We start from the raw sequence: 20451 nt of genomic DNA, 5'->3' as shown, positions 1-20451 counted from the left end.
ATTTATTTCTTTAAAAGGACACGAATCCAATTAGTATATTTCTTTGGCTGATAAGCTTCACTCAAGCTCTGCCCATTTACTCATTTATTCTGCCCACTTGGTTTTTCCCAGAGGTTATTTAAAAAGAAAATGTTTTAAGAATGAAAACAGCCAAAGGAAATATTTTACCTTGAAAGTGAATATAAAACACACATATTTATTGCTAAGTGAAGGCCATGCTCCCCACCCCACCACTGTTTGTGAGAATTTAGACTCTTGTTCAACCTTTTAGAGGCAAAAAATCCACCCTTAATGGGAGCAGCTATGACTCTGTGAAAGAAGCTACAAATAACATGCTGGGAAATTCAGCAGGCACTGCTATTATATCCTGTTTATACTGTCATTTTTCCTATCAGTAGGATATTATTTATACAGACCCCACCCATGAACTTCTTGTTTATCTTATTATAGATATCCTCCGAATCTATAAAAAGAAGTCTCTGCATTTGTTTCTGGAACAAGCACGTGTTATAATTTTGCACCTCACTACACTTTTTAATTTAGCATTTTCTTCTGCTGTGTATCACTTTTTCTCCTTTTAATCTCAGAGTTGAGTTATTTCATACATTAGAGTTGAACTTTACTGACTTTAAGAGACTCCATTACAGGACAGAGATTCCAGACAACCACATCCTTAACTTTATTTTGGGGTAGATTCTAGCGCATAGATTCTTCTAATATACACTTAACTAATTTGTTTAAAGACAGAAAAATGTACCTATGTACTGACCAAGTACCCTAGTGAGTCAATTACAAGGGATTGGTTCTCAATTACTCCATTCTCTTCTTGAATGAAATTCCCTATGTACTGACCAAGTACCCTAGTGAGTCAATTACAAAGGCAAGTTCTCAATTACTCCATCTCTCTTCTTGAATGAAATTCCTGCCCCTGAGTGTAGCCTGATGAATGGATGGGCTGGATGAAAATGTAGCACAATAAATACATGAGGAATACATGAATTCAGTAAGCTGACCATGAGACAATTAACCACCTGGTTATGAATCACCTTCATTCCCTGGCCTTATGTAAATAACTGAACTGAAGTAGATAAAAGAAAACTGTGAGTTCCTTAAGGGCAGAATTCATGCAGTATTTGTTGAACAAATAAATATTTCTGGAGAGGGAACATCACTGGACAAAGTTATACTGGATACATTTTCACACGTACAGCTGTGTTAGCTTTACCAATGCTTGTTTTATCCTACAAAGCAGCACTACAGGCAGCTTGGTAAACATGGTATCTTCAGAGACCATGTAGGTAGGCTCTTTGGGGATGTGTAAGAAATATCACTGCTTTTAAAGAACATTACTCTAAAATGTATAACTGAAATGAGGTTTAGTATCTCTGGGTGGTGAACTAAGTCTAATTAATTTCAGAATAAAGAGAGCTCCATGTGGGCTAAAGTAACCAAAGACGGCAGAATGAGGATAGCAACTAAGGTAAGCTTGATAAACAGCAATTGATAAGGCTGAGGTGAGAAGGTGGAAGGTATCCTACACTCCACCAATGATTTGGGAGCATCTAGGTAAGCAAAATTCTGGAAATGGCAAGTAGTGAATTCAGCTAGGGAGTATACTGAATAGAAGATGGCAATAAAAAGAAGGCTGGAGTCAAATTATAAGGAGTTTCATTTTCAGTCAAAAGAGAACCATGAAAGATATCTGATCAAGGGAAAATGAACCCAAGCTTTCAAATTATGAATGAAAAAGAGGAAGAATAAGTTGGGGTGAGGCAGAAATGGGGGAAGAAGATTTTAACAGTACCAGATCCTATAATTACCGTAGCCAAAGAAAGGTCCAAGTGATATAACAGATAATAAATGTGTAAAACCATTATCACTTCTTGCTTTCATAAACAGGAGATGGCATCATGATGACTACTACTGAGTGGGGCATTGCTAAACAATGCCAATCTATTGAAGTTAATGTCAGGAAAGCATACCAATCTCCTAAAATAGTACTTCTCGAACCCAAATCACCTGGGGATCTGGTTAAAATGTAAATTCTGATTCACGTTTCGGGTGATGCTCTCTACCTTTACATTTCTAACAAGCTCTCAATACTGCTGTTCATAGACTACATTTTGAATAGCAATATGCTCAAACATCTTTCCAAAAAGCCAATATTTGATACACTATGTTTAATCCATTATAGTTTATCTAATGCTTTTACATATGCCTAGGAAATTCCTTTTAAAGGTATTTTATTATAATTTGCATCAATGCTGTATTGGTTTCAAAAGCTATTATTTTGAAAGTCCAAGATGATTCAAGATTCAGGGTATTCAAGATACTCAGAAATATTTCCGCCTGGACAAAATCAACTTTATATAATGCTGTTCTATTGCACTATATTTTTGTTATTCTGGCAAACTATATAGAAGATGCTATTGCCTCTAATCTTGGGGCTGAAGTAAAAGCCCTAGAAGACAGTACTCCACCTTTTCATAGTGCACAGCAGTGGACTTTGGTAAAACCCACTGAACATGACCTTACTGGGCCCTTACCACCACTTCTTAATCCTTGAAAATAAAGGTAACAATTTATTTTAAATATCCTACTGAAAAACACCTGAAGATTGCAAAAGTTAAATTCACACATCATCCTGCTGTTTAAGATTTCTATACAAAAAGATATGCCTTGAGCTAAAGTTTTTTTTTTTACCATAATCAGTATCATTTATAAAGCTATATTACTAATGTAATATATTACACATGTATACACTCAGACACACACACCCATATTAAGATTGGCTGATCTTAGGTTAGATTCTTGGGACAAAATTTAAGACTTCTGAAATCTCAAGTTTCATTTTTAACCAAATTAATGGTCAATAACATTCTTTTAGGTAAACTGTCTTCAATATGTATCAATGTCTAGAGAATATACATAATATCTTAAAATTGGAAGGTACTATTGAAGATCAGATCCAATTATTTCATTATAGTGGGGAAGAAACTAAGGCACAGAGGCTAAAAGGGCCAAAGTCATGTAGCTGCTACTGGCATATTAAAAAAAAAAAAAGAAGGGGAGAAACAAATTACTTTTCACATCTATCAATGTACAATGCATAATCATGTATTAATGACAAAATGTAGTTAAAAGAATTTCTGGTTACTCTCATGATTAAGGCATAGTTAGGTTTTATAAATCACTGATATCAAAGAAAGAAACACTACATACCAACAGAGAAAAAAACAGGCTACCCAAATTTAATAACTATAAAAAATGCAATCTGAATAGAGAATGACACATATACACCACATACTTGGGATGGGGCTGCGGTGGGTGGGTAATGGGATGGGATATAAAAAACAAAGAGAAGACACTGGTAACTCTTATCTTCTCAGTAATGGATTGAGAAAAGCTTTCACATACAGAAAAGTGGTTTAAAAACACAATAATTTCTTAATTGGTAAAACTGAGGATTAGATTTGGAGGACTGCAAAGCTTTTAAATATATGAAATGGAGGTAGCAGTTGGATGTGCATGTGTCATGAGCTCTGTCAAAGTTACAAGAAAACCAGAGAACCCTTTTTTCGCCATAAAGTAGGGAATTTTGTGCTTTTTAGAAATGCTATTAAAATTTACTAGCACATATTAAAAAAAAATCACTGGAGAAGTTCCATGATATCGGAGACAATGGGTTTTAAATCACCGGCATATATTATTGTGCCTAAATTGACAGATCTGCACTGCAATGCAGAAATGTGAGCAATAATCCAACATCTGCATCAGAAGGCAGAGACTAGACATGATTCCAGAATAAAGGGCTCTTCAGCTCTTACCTGTTACCTGTGCAACAACTGCTTGGGAAATCCTCCGATTGGCAAGAAAGGCTTTGATTTCCTCTTTTATCACACTGCTGTCCCTCCTAACAAAAACAGAAGACAAGACCAACAATGTATGTTGAAGGTAGAAATCCTCATCTTTGCTAAGAAAGGTGAAGCAGAGAGGTGGGGAGAACATAGAGAGAAAGGACACAAAAATAAAGGTAAACAGACCAAGCCTGTATGAAACATGAAATTAAAAGAAACCAAGAAACACCAATATTCAAGTTCTAAAACACCACACCATTAGACGGACGCTTTAGTGAATGCCACAGTAGATACAAGTTTCATACCAGAGGATGGCTAATCTTATGCTGTGAATAATTCACATTAGGAACAAGGCTGCCACATGGTATATATTAAGTTTCATTACTGTGGGATGAATACATCTTACACAGACAGAAATCCTAGAAAAATAAAAAGCAACAAGGACAAAAATCAGTTGTGAGTAGATTGTGGGTTCCCGTGTTAACTACGCAACTGCATAAATAAGATGCAGTTCATTTTAAAATCTATGTTAATAGAAATCATCATTCTCACAACTGCTAAAATATTAGCCACTTTAAGAAAGGCTTTGCCTTTTAATTTGCCTTCTTTTCCTGTATATAAAAAAAATTTAAGTGGGGTTACATATAGAATTTTAATATAAAAAGGCACTTAATTTCCTATTACATGTATTATATAGAATACTTAATACTTAAACCTACATTATTTTCTGCATCCTTGGGATCGCAAATTATAGACCTGATTTTTCCTCCACTAAGATTCCTTAATGATTTTACTCATTTAAAAATTCAACAAATTCTTAAAAGACTAGACATTCACTAGAATGACAATAAATGGCAAGATTTCTGTTTCTCCACCAGAACAAACAAAATACGCAAAATTATACTTAAACTTACCAATTGTTCTTTGAATGTTTTATGTACAAGAAGATTATATAAATAGAACACTCTTTGAATGTTTTATGTACAAGAAGATTATATAAATAATCTTTGTTGATGCCCAATAATTTTTGTTGATGCCCAAAAGTAACAGAGACTAGTGGTAACTTATCATCTAATACAGTGGTTAACAAACTATGGTCCTGGGCTAAATCTAGCCTCCTACCTAAAAATGGTATTCACAGATGAAAATTTGCAATTGACTTAATGGCAGGAAAACACTATCTTCAAACACTAATTAAAGCAAAATATCATCCCCTCCCCAATTCTATTTTTCTCACTAGTAGGTTTTGATTTTTAAAATGTATTTAATTATTATTCTATATTGAGTTTTGTTAATAAAAATGTGTTCCCAGTGGATAGAGTGTTGGCTCAGTGGATAGAGTGTTGGCCTGTGGACTGAAGGGTCCCGAGTTCGATTCTGGTCAAGGGCACATGCCTGGGTTTCGGGCTCGGTCCCCAGTGGGGGGAGAGCGGGAGGCAGCTGATCAATGATACTCTCTCATCATTGATGTTTCTATCTCTCTCTCCATCTCCCTTCCTCTCTGAAATCAATAAAAATATATTTTAAAAAAATAAAAATAAAAATGTGTGCCCATTTGATTTCTCTCTTGTGTATAAATTATCTATATTATATCCTCAATTTTGCCTCTGGTCCACTAAGTCTAAATGTTTACCATCTAGCCCTTACAGAAAGCTTCCTGACTCTTGAACTGAGACAAAGGGATCATGAAATCTTTACAAATCATTTTGTGAATGAACCACAAACCCTTCTTAAGAGTTCAAGTCCTTGGGGGTGGGGTGAGATCAATGGGGGAAAAAGGAGACTTATGTAATACTTTAAACAATAAAGAACTTAAATTAAAAAAAAAAGAGTTCAAGTTTTTCTACAGATTATTTGGAGAAACAAAAGTACCCTTTCCAAAAGGAATCAGCTGTGACTTAATTTACAGCAGATATTTTAGACCCTTGGTGAGGAGGGGCTACACTCTATTAGTGGATTCCATGCTCCCTTTTCAGGAATTCTGGAAAAGAACAGAGAGATGACAGTAGAAACAGCTTCTAATCTGGAACTCTACCGCACATTCCTAATCTACCAGTTGGAAATCCTAATAAAAAAAATTCCTAAAGGGAGGAAATAGAGAGTCAGCTGGCTAATCCAACACCCAAAATTTCTCAGGCTGATCTAGATAATGGCTAGACTCCTTCCAAAATGCTTGCTATATATTTGAAATATTTCCTTGCCAAATATGCATTCTCATTTTATTTTAAAATTGTGAATGTGACAAAAGAGGCACAAATAAGTCAAACAAAAACTGCTGAGTAAAATACAAGTAATGTAGACTAAACAAGCTGTCAAATATCCATCAGTAATCAGCTGAGCAAGAGATAACTTCAGCAGTATCTATTTCAACTGGCTGATATATGTAAAACAACCAAATTATTTGGTTTCTGCAGAATTAATGTGAAAAAATGTAAATAAAGCATTGTATTTCAATGTGTAGTGTCCTTCTTGGAAAATAAAACTTGAGTTTAAGAAAATATTTATTAGGGTAAATTTTAAAAATGTGCTTTTGTGGGGAAAAAAGAGTATTTTCTTGGCCACTGATTTAAACTGGAATTTAAATCAATTTATTTTAAATCTAATTAACCTAGAGTAGACACTAAATCATAGAGTGGAGATAATACTTAATTATTCTAATGGGGAATATCCAGTTTGTGACATATTCATAGTCTTACAGTATGATATTATTAAGAACGGCAGCAAGACAGCAGTCATTCACTTACACTCTCATAAACTATACTTTTAGATACTTGGCAAGTTTATAAGTGCCCACAATGAGTCTTAAATATCTCTTAACTGCTTTACCAGAGAGAATCTTTTTGAAATGAAAAATAAATTTAAGACTTGAAAGGTAAGGGCGCACTTGGGTAAGTCATTTAATAAACCTTGGCCCTGGTTTCATCATCTGGCAAAAACAGAACACTGATACACCTGTCACAAAGCTTTTACTATTTTTCTCCAAGCACTGAAATTAAAATTAAATGAAATTTAATACTCAATGTGCATATAACAAAAATTTTTTCAAAGTAAACATTTTGAAACTATAAACATACTACATGAACAATGACTATTATTTTATAAAACCTCAGAAAGAATTCCAGGAAAAGAAGAAAGAAATGATCGGCTATAACTATATAAGATTGAATTACACATCTGTATTAGGTACTTTAAGGCACTGTGTAAAGATTTCTAGAAAGTCACTTTAGATATAAGCAGTGATGTGGTATTCAGTTAGTTTTACTTGGTTCCTTCAAAATAGCACAGCATTCAACTTTCTTTGTGTTCAATTCTTTTAAGTATTTCAAAGACTTCCACTCTTTTGGGGTGCCTCTGTTATTTAAACTTTCACATATTCCCCCCTCATTCTCTCCTCATTCAGCCTTTAACAACCTCCCTCTCCTACTGTTCATATTGTACCCTGTGAAATCAAGTTTCTTGGTGTAAAAACTTTTCTTACTCCAATTCTAACTCTCTCATTTTCTCCCCAGTGATGGTGAACCTTTTGAGCTCGGCGTGTCAGCATTTTGAAAAACCCTAACTTAACTCTGGTGCCGTGTCACATATAGAAATTTTTAGATATTTGCAACCATAGTAAAACAAAGATTTATATTTTTGATATTTATTTTATATATTTAAATGCCATTTAAGAAAGAAAAATCAACCAAAAAAATGAGTTCGCATGTCACCTCTGACATGTGTGTCATAGGTTCGCCATCAATGTCTACTCCTTACTTTCTCTCTTCATCTGAAATTGGACATTCTCTTTAAAGAGAATGAATCCCTTTTCCTCCCTTGTGTTATACAATCTCACACTCTTCATGATTTTTACTCCTCAGGTCTTATGGAAATAAAGACATATGTAGGCTGATCTTTCTTTTATTTCATAGATTACTTCCAAAAGAAGCTACCACTTAATTTGCATCTAACCACTTGAAGTCCGTGTCATCTCCTCCTACTGCCTTTTCCAAACACAGCCATGCTGGATTCACCTATCTGAATAATTTCCACATGTGGGATGAAATTCTTCCTTTCCATCCTCCATTGCCATTATTTTTATAACTTGCTAAACTTTCCATTGTGATCTAGAGACATTAATATCTAAATGAACTAATCAGTAATGCCTCTTTTTGAAATCACCCTTTTTAAAGACACAATTTGAGTGTCATCTATTCAGAGTTCTCCCTGATCCTCAGAGCTAAAAAAGATATTTTCTTCCAAAAGCATGTTATTATTTCAATTATACTACCCATATGCTAATATGTTACATGCTATTCTGTATTACAGTTGTTTATAACCTAGCCTTCTCTCTCTTACTAGCCAAAAAAGTCCTTTAGCACAAAGATTGTCTTATTCATCATAGGGTTTGCAGATAATAGAGCTTAATTTGTTCAGTGAATGAACAAGTCTATAGTTGGAGATAAAAGGTTATAAAATAGAAAACCTGATCTAGATAATTTTTAAAAGTTTTAAAATCTTAGTCTTAAATATGTTTCAACTTCCAAACCAGAATGGAGAAAAAGAGTTATTTATTCTAGCTCAAAATGACAATATTTTCTTTTCTAGGACAAAGAATATTAAAGAATGCATATTTAAAAGTGGAATGCTTTGAGATCTTCCATAGTCTCTTGTTTGATAAACACTACACATTCTTTAGCCCCCCCCCCCCTTAAAAGTAGTCTTTTGAAAATTTTTTATTGAATTTTCTTCAATTTTGGGGGGGTGACACTGATTAATATCATAGGCAGTCTTTTATCTCAAAGATTTCCAGAGATGGAAGACAGACTATTTCAAAGATGGAAAATATAATTGCATACAAATTCTTTCACCTTTAAATAAAACCCATTCCTTTTCATTTCCACTCATGGAGATAAACAAAACATAACTTTAAAATGTTTTAAAGATAACTTTAAAAGAAAAGCTACTCTATATGTATAAACAATATGGTAACTGAGTATTATTACTTATGGATCATAAGTACCCTACCTACACAAGTAAATACCCTATTGTTAGGGGTATAGGTAACCAACTCAGAATAAAGTCTCGGAATCTTGCATAAAATGTTAACATACATTATTATAACACTAAACTCATTTCAATTGTTACTTTATAATATATATACAACAGAACAGATACTTTAATAGATGTATACTATGATATTTGCAGATATATATACCTACATATAAATATATATATTAATAGATGCATTTAAAAAATATTAATGTGAAATGGGTCATCATTCTAAAGTTAAGAGTTTTAAAGTCTTTCCTAAAATGTTATATTCAGCGATCTATTGAAAATTCATATTCTAGTTTCCCATTCAGGTTTTTTACCCTGATCAATTAAAAAATGAAAAAATAACAGTTACTTTATTTTTTGTTTCTTAACAAGTCGATCAGGCTTTGTTAAAATTTAATCAATTCTGGTTTCAGGCTTTGAGTCCTAGCTCTGCAATAAACGAGTTGGATGACTAGTAGTAATACAGGGTGGGGTAAAAGTAAGTTTGTAATCATATGGAAAATAAGACAATAATTAATAAATAATAATATAAGAATAAACTGTATTTTGCATACTCACAACTGTAAACCTAATTTTATCCAATGCTGTATATGATATACTAGTATGTAGAAATGGAGGCAGGAAGGCATTCAGTACCAAGTAACTATTCTCCCCACCTAGAGACCACCAAATTCAATACACTAAAATATGACCATGGTGTTGTGCAATCAGCAAGGGCAGTGTAGCCCTAAATGAGCACATGACACTCAGAAAGATCCGCTGTTCAAAAATTTCTCTAACATTCTACCAAATAAAAATTCATTTGTTTAGTAAGTGGCAAATATCATGGGAGTTGGGAAGGGGGAACTTAGGCCATTAAGGCATTCGCACTTGGTCTTAAATTACATTAACCACTGTTCCTAACATCTTATTGATATCTACAGACATCAAAAATTTATTTACAGAGGCAACAGACAAAAGTGGTACATTGGTAATAAAGACGTGAGTTAGAATTCAGACTCTGCCACTTAAAATTTATCATGTTCTTGATCCAATTATTTAATTTTTGTGACTCTCAATTTCTCTGCTCCATCTCACAGCATGGTTGTAATGATTAAACTGAGAACAGACATGCAATAAACTTCTTCCTCCAACCTAATAACTGTTATTATCTGTAAACTTAAGAAAAATGAGCAGTGGGCACAAAAGAGGAATGTAGGCATGGGAGGGCACAATGGCAGAGGACCACAGAGAACCAGAAGGTCAATGAAATCCCTAGATGATTAGGGGACACCAAAGTAGTAGTTGTAAGAAATTGAAGCAGAGATAATGAAGAAAATAAAATGTCCTAACTATGCAACAAAATGATAATATGTAAATTAAATGCTGATAACAATATATAAACATGTATATAATTAGTGATGAAACTTGAATGTATGTAATTGCAGGATGTAAGTACATATCTTAGTCATTGCTAAATAGATTTTCTGTTTATTTTGAAGACATACTTGAATTACAGTAAAATGTCAACCTACAAGCTAATAGTCAAGTTTTAGACCCTGGCCAATCTTTCAAAGCCTTCTGTTAAAAAGAAAGTTTTCCCAAACTTCTTGTTAGTCTTATATACGTATGGGAATTAACTGCCTTAACTCCAACCAAATTAACCACTAACTATTTATATGGAACTCAAATCTTCCAGAACCTGTACTGCTAAATATACTACTCTTATTACATAGTCTAGCCCACCTGTAATCCTTTTAAGACAAAACACACCTTGCCTATTCTACCATTTACTATTCCCTTACCTTTAAATAAGGTCGTTATATTTCAAAAGAGAGGCTATCTTTTAAGGTTTTGCTCAAATTCATCATCCACTTAACAGATTATGCCCTCACCATGTACCAAGGACAGTTCAGATCCTAGAGACACAACAGTAGAAAACACATGATTGCTGCCCTCCAAGTGTCCCAGGTCCAGTGTGAAACCATTTCTACCTGCCTCTGTTGAAAGTGAACTTCTTCTTTTCTCAGTGTTTAAAACCCTAAGACTTAGGGCCTAAGTGCTTTAACTTATCTTACAATAGATAACATTAAACATATATATGTGGCACCTATTGCTAAAATTAGAACTTTAGCTTCTTAGGAGTAAAAACTGTATCTTTTTCTTCCAAAGAACACTACTTTTTATATAATAGGAGCTTAAAATTATTGTTTGAGTTACTGGAGGGAAAACTCGAAACTGGATATATTCTGTATCATGATAAAATCACCTTATCCCTCAGAAAAAGTACTTATAATAAATTTAAGGAATAGAAAGTGTGTGTTAGCAATGCTGAAAACCCAGATGTTAGCAATTACAACCATAAAGAGAAGGCTAACCTTTGCTTTGACAGAGAGAATGGAAAACACTTATCAAGCAGCAAAGTGATAGGGCTAAAGTTGAAAAGAGAAAATTTGAATTAAAACATAAAATTTAAAATTTTTCTTTCATCTCCAAAGTGGGCAGGGGGAAATCACAGTTCTTATAGGTAAGTAGCTGAAATACAGTTTATTACTTAAAATCAATATAAGAACAGACATTTTGGGGACTCTGAATAAGCAAAGGAACCAACCTCATTAATTCCTCCACTTTATCATCTACATCTAGGTCCTCTTCTGAGGCTTCAAAACTGTATGACCTCTGACCAATGCTGTTTACATGGTAGCGAGTCGGTGACATCTTTCCATTGGATGTGGACAATCGCTCATTATTCTCCCTCCCATTTTGATTGGTAGTGCAAGGCTGTGGGGAGGTATCATAACTGTTGCTAGGCGATGGGGACATTCCTGAATGCTGGGTCTGTGTGGAAGCTGTAGCTGTAGAGGAAGATGCTGGAACATTGTTGGTACTATTCCCATATGAACTTCCTCCATAGCTGGACCTTCTTCCAAACTTGTCACTATGCTCTTGATCAAGACGGTCCAAAGTTTCCAAGGCATGGAGGATTTCATGTTTAGTCATTCCAGTACGCCGAAGGCGCTGAAGCAGATCTATCTGTTCTATGGTAAATCTGGGTTCATCTGTATAGTGAGACATGGTTTCCAACAAACTGAAAAAATAAAAATAAAAAAATCAGTCCCTTTATTTACAATATCTATTAAAAAATCATTATAGAGAATGCCCAGAAGATGCTGTGCTTCTTCACTGAAAATGTTTAAGACATTACTATTATAATGACCCAAAATTTCCATTATGGCAGTAATACCAAAACAACAGATTAAGTAAATACACTATTAAATCCAGGCTATGTAATTACTCATAGGTGTTTTTCCATCAAGTATACTATTCTGCATTAGAGTATTAATAGAAAGTTGCTGAAAAATAGATGTATGCTCTTGTTTTGCTAAATATCAACAAAACTGACCTAGGAAGTCTCTAAATTCATTTACTGTAAACAAACTATTTGATATGCTAAACTCAAGCAAATACTAATAACCAGCAAAAATACTTACATAGAAAAGTAAGAGAGATACCTAACAAAAAACTTACTAAGCACCATTTTACCCACTATATAGTAATTTCATATTTTATCTCTGTAATGCATTCTGTTGATATCCTGAGAAATGGATCGTTCATGGTTATAGCCAAACTGAACTATTCATTTTTCTCAGGAAATTGCTCCTACATTATGTTTTCTTTAACTAACACAAGATACTGTAGCCCATCAGAAAATGTTTCAGAGTTAATAACAATATAGTCATGTGCCACAGCACTGGTCAACAATGGACACATATACAATAGTATCCCAGAAGATTATCACCTACTGACATCGTAGCCATGGTAATAGCCTTTGTAATGTTGTGAAGCAATGCATTACTCCTGTGTTTGTGGTGATGCTGTGCAAACAAACCTACTGCACTGCCAGTCGTATAAAAATGTAGCGATACAACTATGTACAGTAGATAATGCCTGATAATGATGATAAACAACCATGCTACTGAGTTGTGTATTTACTATATTTTATTATTTTATCATTATTTTAGAGCATACTCTTTCTACTGATAAAAAAAAGAAAGTTTGCTGTAAACAGTATGCAGTATTACCACGGCAGCAGCTTCATACATCTCATGTTTACAGTGTTTCTTGAATGCATCATTTTCTCTTGTGCTGTTTGTACAGTAATATGCTGTACAGGCTTGTAACCTAGGAGTAATAAGCTATCCCATACAGCCTAGGTGTATAGTAGGCTATACCATCTAGGTTTGTGTAAGTTCATTCTACAATATTCACATAACAATGAAATCGCCTAACAACAAATTTCTCAGAATGTATCTCCATAATTGGCGCATAACTTTTACAAGTTCAAGGGAGTTGTTAAGTATCATCAAAAAAAACAAACACAAAAAACACCAAACCGCGACTTTTCTATTTAACATTTTTTAAAGTGGTAATTTCTTCTATTTTTATTTTTATAGTTCTAGTGGCAAACTGTATACACAGGCTCTCAACCTAAGTGTTTGCTGATAGAAATAAATGTCAAGACATTTTCTCATCCTTTCCAGGTAAACATACACTCTGGGCCAGGTCCGCTAAGCCACTGGAGATATTCCTTCAACCCTCTACATTAAAAATTTTTTAAACATTCACATCTAAGAAGGCAGTGAGCAAGAATTTCATATAATGGAATCTCACTTAATCCTCACAACAACCTTCTGTGATAGATTTTTTATTTTATTGTATATCGACTGATTGATTATTGAGGAAACTAAGGCTCAAAATGATTTGGAACCTTGTAAAAAGTCTGACTAAGAAGCAGAAGAAAGATTTAAACCTAGATCTTACTGACTCCAATATCATACGTCATTCTGCTTTCCAATATAGGCACTTACTGGAATCATGATTTGGGATTTCGTTACTGTACTCTTTTAAGTCTCCAATTAAAACCACTTAGATAAAACTGCTCTACTAACAGAGTAGGGGTTCTAGTAAGTTTTTTATATTTAAAATCTTTGCTTCATCTAGAATTTATATTTACTTAATTAATGTGAATGGATTTGAGCTTTATTTTTTCCCCAAAAAAGGATAGCTGGTTGTCCAATATGCTTTACTGAGTAATATGTTTCTTTTCTTGTAACATATTACTTATTTTTTATATACAAAATTTCCACACAAATTGTACCTAACTTTTAGATTCTCTATTCTATTACATTGATTATTTTGTCTTTCAAATACTTCTAAAAATAAGCAGGCAGAAATCTAGAATTTTTAAGTGAAATCATTCTAGTTTTAGAGATAGGCTCATTAAGATTAAAAACACACATATTTTGTGGATTCAAAAGAACATGTTTCAGGGCATTTGTGACCATAGCCACAGTATCTGCTTTATACCTATATACATTATCTTATGCATTTTGAATAATTATAAAAGTCCTTATTTTCATGATTATTATTCTTTCTTGATAGTCTAGGTCAGGGGTGGGCAAACTTTTTGACTCGAGGGCCACAATGGGTTCTTAAACTGGACCGGAGGGCTGGAACAAAAGCATGGATGGAGTGTTTGTGTGAACTAATATAAATTCAAAGTAAACATCATTACATAAAAGGGTACGGTCTTTTTTTTTTTAGTTTTATTCATTTCAAAAGGGCCGGATCCTTGCCCACGGCTGCTCTAGAGTGATGCTTTCTTAATGCAAATAACTCACCTGCATTGGCTTTAAGGTCTTCAGGTGTGACCATGACAACAAATCGGATTGCACGTTCATTTCGAAACATCTCGGACCAGGCCAGCAGAGGAGGGCAGTTAGGGGTGACCGAGCTGGCAGGGCAGTTAGGGGCGACCCGATCTGCAGGGGAAGGCAGTTGGGGGTGACCAGGCCTGCAGGGGAGAACAGTTCGGGGGGACCAGGCCAGCAGAGGAGGGCAGTTAGGGGTGACCGGGCCAGCAGGGAGGGCAGTTAGGGGTGACCCAGCCTGCAGGGGAGGGCAGTTGGGAGCGACCAGGCCAGCAGAGGAGGGCAGTTAGGGGTGACCGAGCTGGCAGGGCAGTTAGGGGCGACCCGATCTGCAGGGGAAGGCAGTTGGGGGTGACCAGGCCTGCAGGGGAGAACAGTTCGGGGGGACCAGGCCAGCAGAGGAGGGCAGTTAGGGGTGACCGGGCCAGCAGGGCAGGGCAATTAGGGGCGACTCGGTCTGCAGGGGAGGGGACTTGGGGGGGGACCAGGCCTGCAGGGGAGGACAGTTTGGGGGGACCACGCCTGCAGGGGAGGGCAGTTAGGGGCAATTGGGCCGGCAGGGGAGCAGTTAGGCGTTGATTAGGCTGGCAGGGGAGTGGTTAGGGGGTGATCAGGCTGGCAGGCAGAAGCGGTTAGGGGCAATCAGGCAGGCAAGCAGTTGAGCGGTTGGGAGCCAGCAGTCCCAGATTGTGAGAGGGATGTCCGCCTGCTAGACATCCCTCGAGGGGTCCCAGCATCGGGCCTCTAATTTTATAATAAAAAATTATAAACATACAGACAAGTTTAAATATATTTATAGTGACCCTATACACTAACCACTTAGATTTTACCATTAACACTTTACTTTCTTTATCATATATCTATCCATTCCCTTATGCATCCATCCCTCTACTCATCTTATTTCTTTATGCATTTCAAAATCAATTCTAGACATCTGTACACTTCTCCCCTAAATACTTCCACATGCAAATCATTGACTAGAGCTCAGTATTTGTTCAGGTTTTATTTATTTTGAGGTCAACTTTTCATAAAAAAAAACAACACAAACCTATGTTTACCTTTCTATGAGTTTTGAGAAGAAGGCACACATGTGAAATCCAAATCCCTACGGAAATACAGCATGCTGCCATCACTCCAGGAAGTTCCCTCATTTCTTCCCTTTCCCTCAGTGGCAACCACTATTCAGATTTTTTCCCCACCATGAATTACTTTGGTCTGTTTTAGAAAACCATATAAATGGAATTTCTATGTACACTTTAATGTAAGGTTTCTTTCACTGAGCATAACGTTTTTGAGATTCATCTATAATGTTGTATGTATCAATAGTTTGTTCCCTTTTTATTTCTGAGTAGTACTTTATTCTAGGAATATACACAGGTTTGTTTATCCACTCTATTTTAGACACTTGGACTATTTCCAATTACTAGCTATTCTAAATGCTTTGGCTATTATAATTATACTCTACTAATTTTCTTGTTAACTTAATATATCCCCTCTAATATATCATTACCTACCTGGTTGGGTGAGAAGAGAAAACTTTCAACCAGAGTAACTCATTTACTTTTTCTACTGACCAATTTCAAAAGAATATTACACCTTGCTTAAAACAAATAATAGGTTATTAAAATGTTCTGTGTTCTATGCTAGTTACATTACATGGTGTATTCACTGTGAAACTTCACCAAGTTGCACACTACTGATTTGTGCATTTTTCAATAGATATGTTATACTTAAAGTCTGTTGAAAAAACTATATGAACATTTTCCTAATGGTTTATAAGAGACACTTAACACTTTAGTTTCTATCAAGTGCTTATTAGTACAGTAGTACTCCTTTATCCATGGTTTTGCTTTCTGCTGGTTCAGTTACCCATGATCAACTAAGGTCCCAAAATATTAAAGGAAAAATACCATAAATAAAAGTTTAACGCGTGTGTCGTTCTAAGTAGCATGATGAAATCTTGCACAATCCTGCCCATCCTGCCTGGGACGTGAATCATCTCTTTGCCAGAGTCCATACTTAAAGGCTACCAGGCCACCCACTCATTAGTCACTTAGTATCCAGTTAATAACTCTGACTATCAGGTATCTCAGTGCTTGTGTTCAAGAAACATTTTACTTACTATAGGTCCAAAGTGCAAGAGTAGTGATGCTGACAATTGAGAGATATCAAAAAGAAGCTGTAAGTGCTTTCTTGAAGTGAAAAGGTGAAAAGTTCTCAACTTAGTAAACTGAGGTTGCTAAGATCTAGGATAACAATAAAAATTCTATCAGTGAAATTGAGAAGGTAAAAGGAATTTGTGCTAATCTGCTAAGAGAGACTACGTTCACTTACCTTTATTATATTGTTACAATTGTTCTATTTTATTGTTTGTTACTGTTGTTAATCTATTACTGTGCCTAATTTATAAATTGAACTTTTTTATAGGTATGTATGTATAGGAAAAAAACATAGTATATGTAGTGTTCAGTACTATCTGTGGTTTCCAGCACCCACTGGGAATTTTGGAACATATTCTCTGTGGATAAAGGGGGAATACTGTTTATTAATCCTTAATTCTAGTTAGTTATTTTTAAAAGTAGCTGCCGAATCCCTTTAGTAATCCAAATAACATACCTCATAATTTGTTAATTTGGTAAACTGAGGTTTCTATACATTATTCTCTTCCCTTAAAAATGACTTCAGCCGTCATGCTTTTAAAATACTTCATAAGCTGGCATGCCCTTACTTTAACTATGAGACTTTGAGAACTGTTTTTATTATATGGACCAAAAAAACACACCACCCTCCCCCCCAGAAAAATCATAATATTGAAGGAGACCAAAGTTTTGTCACCCCAAAATGTACCTTTTGGGTTACTGATTTAAGCTGATTATAAAGAAACAAAGACACTAAGAGAACCTTTGACCCTCCCCATTTCCTGCCTAAGGGAAGTCAGATAGAAAGTCCTGCTTCAAGAAGGGAATCTTTACACACATACTTTAGAACAGCGGTTTTCAACCTGTGGGTCGCGACCCCTTTGGCGGTCGAATGACCCTTTCACAGGGGTCGCCTAAGACCATCCTGCATATCAGATATTTACATTACGATTCATAACAGTAGCAACATTACAGTTATGAAGTAGCAACAAAAATAATTTTATGGTTGGGTCACAACATGAGGAACTGTATTTAAAGGGCCAGAAGGTTGAGAACCACTGCTTTAGAATTTTCACCTTAGAATAATATGAATTAAATATGGTAGACATGCAAAAACCTGTTCTGCTGGATTCTCCCCTCAGTCCCATTGTTTTTGGGTTGCCTGGCAGGAATCCGTTTGCCATGTGTTCCACTCTCTTGGCTACCTATGAATTGCCTATTTCCCTTCTAAATCTCAGACCCATGCCCCTTTCTCCTTTGTCCAAAATGGCAGGCATATAAACCTCAATTGCTGAATGCCTCTTTGGGTCACATTATGACACTCTGAATGTACATTTGTTTAACAAACTTTGAACATTGTGTCCTGCTATTCTGTCTCTGTTAATTTTATTATTAGCCCAGCTAGAAGAATTTAGAAGATGTGAGGAAAAATTATTTTTACAGCCCCACAATACTTTCCTATCTTATTTATGTCAGAACAGATAGTAATATGTATAGCTCTTCATATTTCTCTGTACAGAGCAGCACTTTATATTAGCATGAAAGTAAAATAAAGTGAAAGGGCGAGGGCTACGCCCTCCATCTTGCCCCGGATCCTCCATTTTTGGGCAGCAGCCATAGCCATGTGCTCAGCAAGGAGCTTCTTCCCGGAAGCCCAAGCCTCTGCTAGCCACACCTAGGATTTCCTTAAACTAACCAATGATAATCAAGGGAAGTGCGCGCCATAGATATGACCACATCCTGTGTAACAAGACACCGACTTGCGCCTGGCCAATCAGCAGGGCCCACAGTCCTCTCTCCTCCCCTTACTCCAACCCCCCTATAAAACCCCGCTCCACACAAAGCTCTCTCTCTCTGCCCCCTGCCACTGCGTCGGCGAGTGTGGTGGACAGGGAGCCCGAGCTAGCTCGAATAAAGACTCTTATGCTTTTGCATCGGACACGGCTGGCTCCCTGGTGGTCTCTTGGGGATCCTGAAATCTGGGCATAACATAAAGTATATGAATTTAATCTGGAACTAAAAAGTATCCATCCTAAAGCTGTTATTAGAACTAAAGATTCCACAGTATCTGAAACAATGTAATATTTTATGTCATTTCAGATTCACTGGCAATGGGACACACTTTTATTCCAAGAGTCATAAAAGGAGGTAACAGAAAGGACCCATTAATTTTGTCTGCCTAGAATGCCTCATTGTTTCCAACCACATGTTCTTGGGACTGCCACTCATAATACTCTCTCTACTTCCTGGCCAGTGGGGTGGACACACAGAAAGCCAAGCCTAGCTCTCTTCAAAATATTTAAGGTAGATTAGCAGACAGTCACTATAACTACGTCCAGTTTCAGGAAGATGTTAATCTGGTACATTCCTCATTATGTGGAAGAATCTAGACATGCAGAGTAAAGAAGAAAGCTTTGCAGTGTTCATGTCCCGTGTTCTAGTAATTTCTAAGCCTCTGCTACATTCCTGCTCTTCTTGTTGTATTAATATGTAAGAGAATAAATTTCCTTTTATGCTTCACCTTGTTTAAATCAGATGTCTGTGCCTTGCACCAAGAGAGATCCCCAATACCAAAAGCTACATCTAAAGTAAAAAGATCTACAATTGCTAGAATAGAATGTGTGATCACTATCGAGTAGAATGATAATGGCATAACGGGCAGGATCAAATCATACATATGACACTGGAGGTACAATATTTTACTGAGAAAATGCCTAGAATAGAAGCTTTCTTGGATACTGACAATAATATACCAATGTGCATTATTATAAACAAAGGCACACATTCTGTAATTTCCAAATTTTCATTCTCATAATTTACTTACTTTTAGCACATAATCATGCAATTACGGCAGTAAATGACCTACAAAGGTCATCTAAGTCCATGACACCAGCAATTCTTTCATAACAGAAAAAGATAACATATAAGAACAGAATTAATTTTCATATGTAGCACAAGGACTGTTCACAGGATGAGGAAGATTTTTCTGCTTTAAATTACTAATCTGAATGCAGACTCAGGCCAACAATAATTGAAAATGTGAGAGAAGAATTTCGACACTGCAATAATACAGAGCATAAAATAACAATTAAATTCAGGAATTGTGGCTCGTTCTGAAAGACCCTGTGGGCCCTGCCGATTGTTGCTACTTCATAACTGATTGGCCAGGCGCAATCATACTATCAGATCATAATAGTAAACCTATTTTACAATAAATTTTATCCTTACTTAGATATGTATGTAAACGCTTCTTGGAGATAGCATGAAGTCCAGAACACTTTCTTAAACTAAATTCTACACACACGTGGAGCAAAAAAGGTGAAAGTACTCACAAATAATTAATCTTGAAAGCATATGCATAAAAAATGACATTACTTCCTTACGTGTAATTCATCAACACTTAATGATACTTTATTGCATAACACAGCATTTTTTTCCAGCTTGATTCTGTTGTCTTTATCTTTTTATCCAGAATGACTAGGCAAAAGATGGTCTAGTCATAAGTTAGCTTTGTATTGATTACATGGTATTTACTGCATGATAATTTAACACATTCTAGAGTCAATCATAATATTCATCAACTAAAGATGTACTCAAACCCTTCTTACTAGGTGTATCGGTTAATAATGCGAATTTTGTAATCAAAGAAAACATGATAATTTCAAGAGAAACATCAAAAATGCTTTATTCAAAGTAATGTCCATTGCTAGCTACACATTTCCCCCATCT

At 35.6% G+C, this 20451-nt stretch overlaps 1 protein-coding gene across 7 annotated transcripts in view; it reads right to left on the bottom strand.

Moving 5' to 3' along the window:
- The window catches only part of HMBOX1 (homeobox containing 1), a 206720-nt gene that overhangs the window by 101478 nt on the left and 84791 nt on the right, over positions 1-20451 (bottom strand). For all 7 annotated transcript variants that reach the window (XM_005874615.2, XM_014546442.1, XM_014546443.1 and 4 more), the window contains exons 3-4: positions 11485-11961; positions 3828-3913 (exon numbers count right to left, since the gene is read on the bottom strand). In XM_005874615.2, the coding sequence (XP_005874677.1) occupies positions 3828-3913; positions 11485-11961 (563 nt within the window). The remainder of the gene's footprint in view (positions 1-3827; positions 3914-11484; positions 11962-20451) is intronic.

The sequence above is a fragment of the Myotis brandtii genome, unplaced genomic scaffold (genome assembly GCF_000412655.1).
Source record: "Myotis brandtii unplaced genomic scaffold, ASM41265v1 scaffold447, whole genome shotgun sequence".
NCBI classification, from domain to species: Eukaryota; Metazoa; Chordata; class Mammalia; order Chiroptera; family Vespertilionidae; genus Myotis; species Myotis brandtii.
Note: the sequence above shows the minus strand (reverse complement) of the source record. Positions and strands in the feature narration are given on the sequence as shown.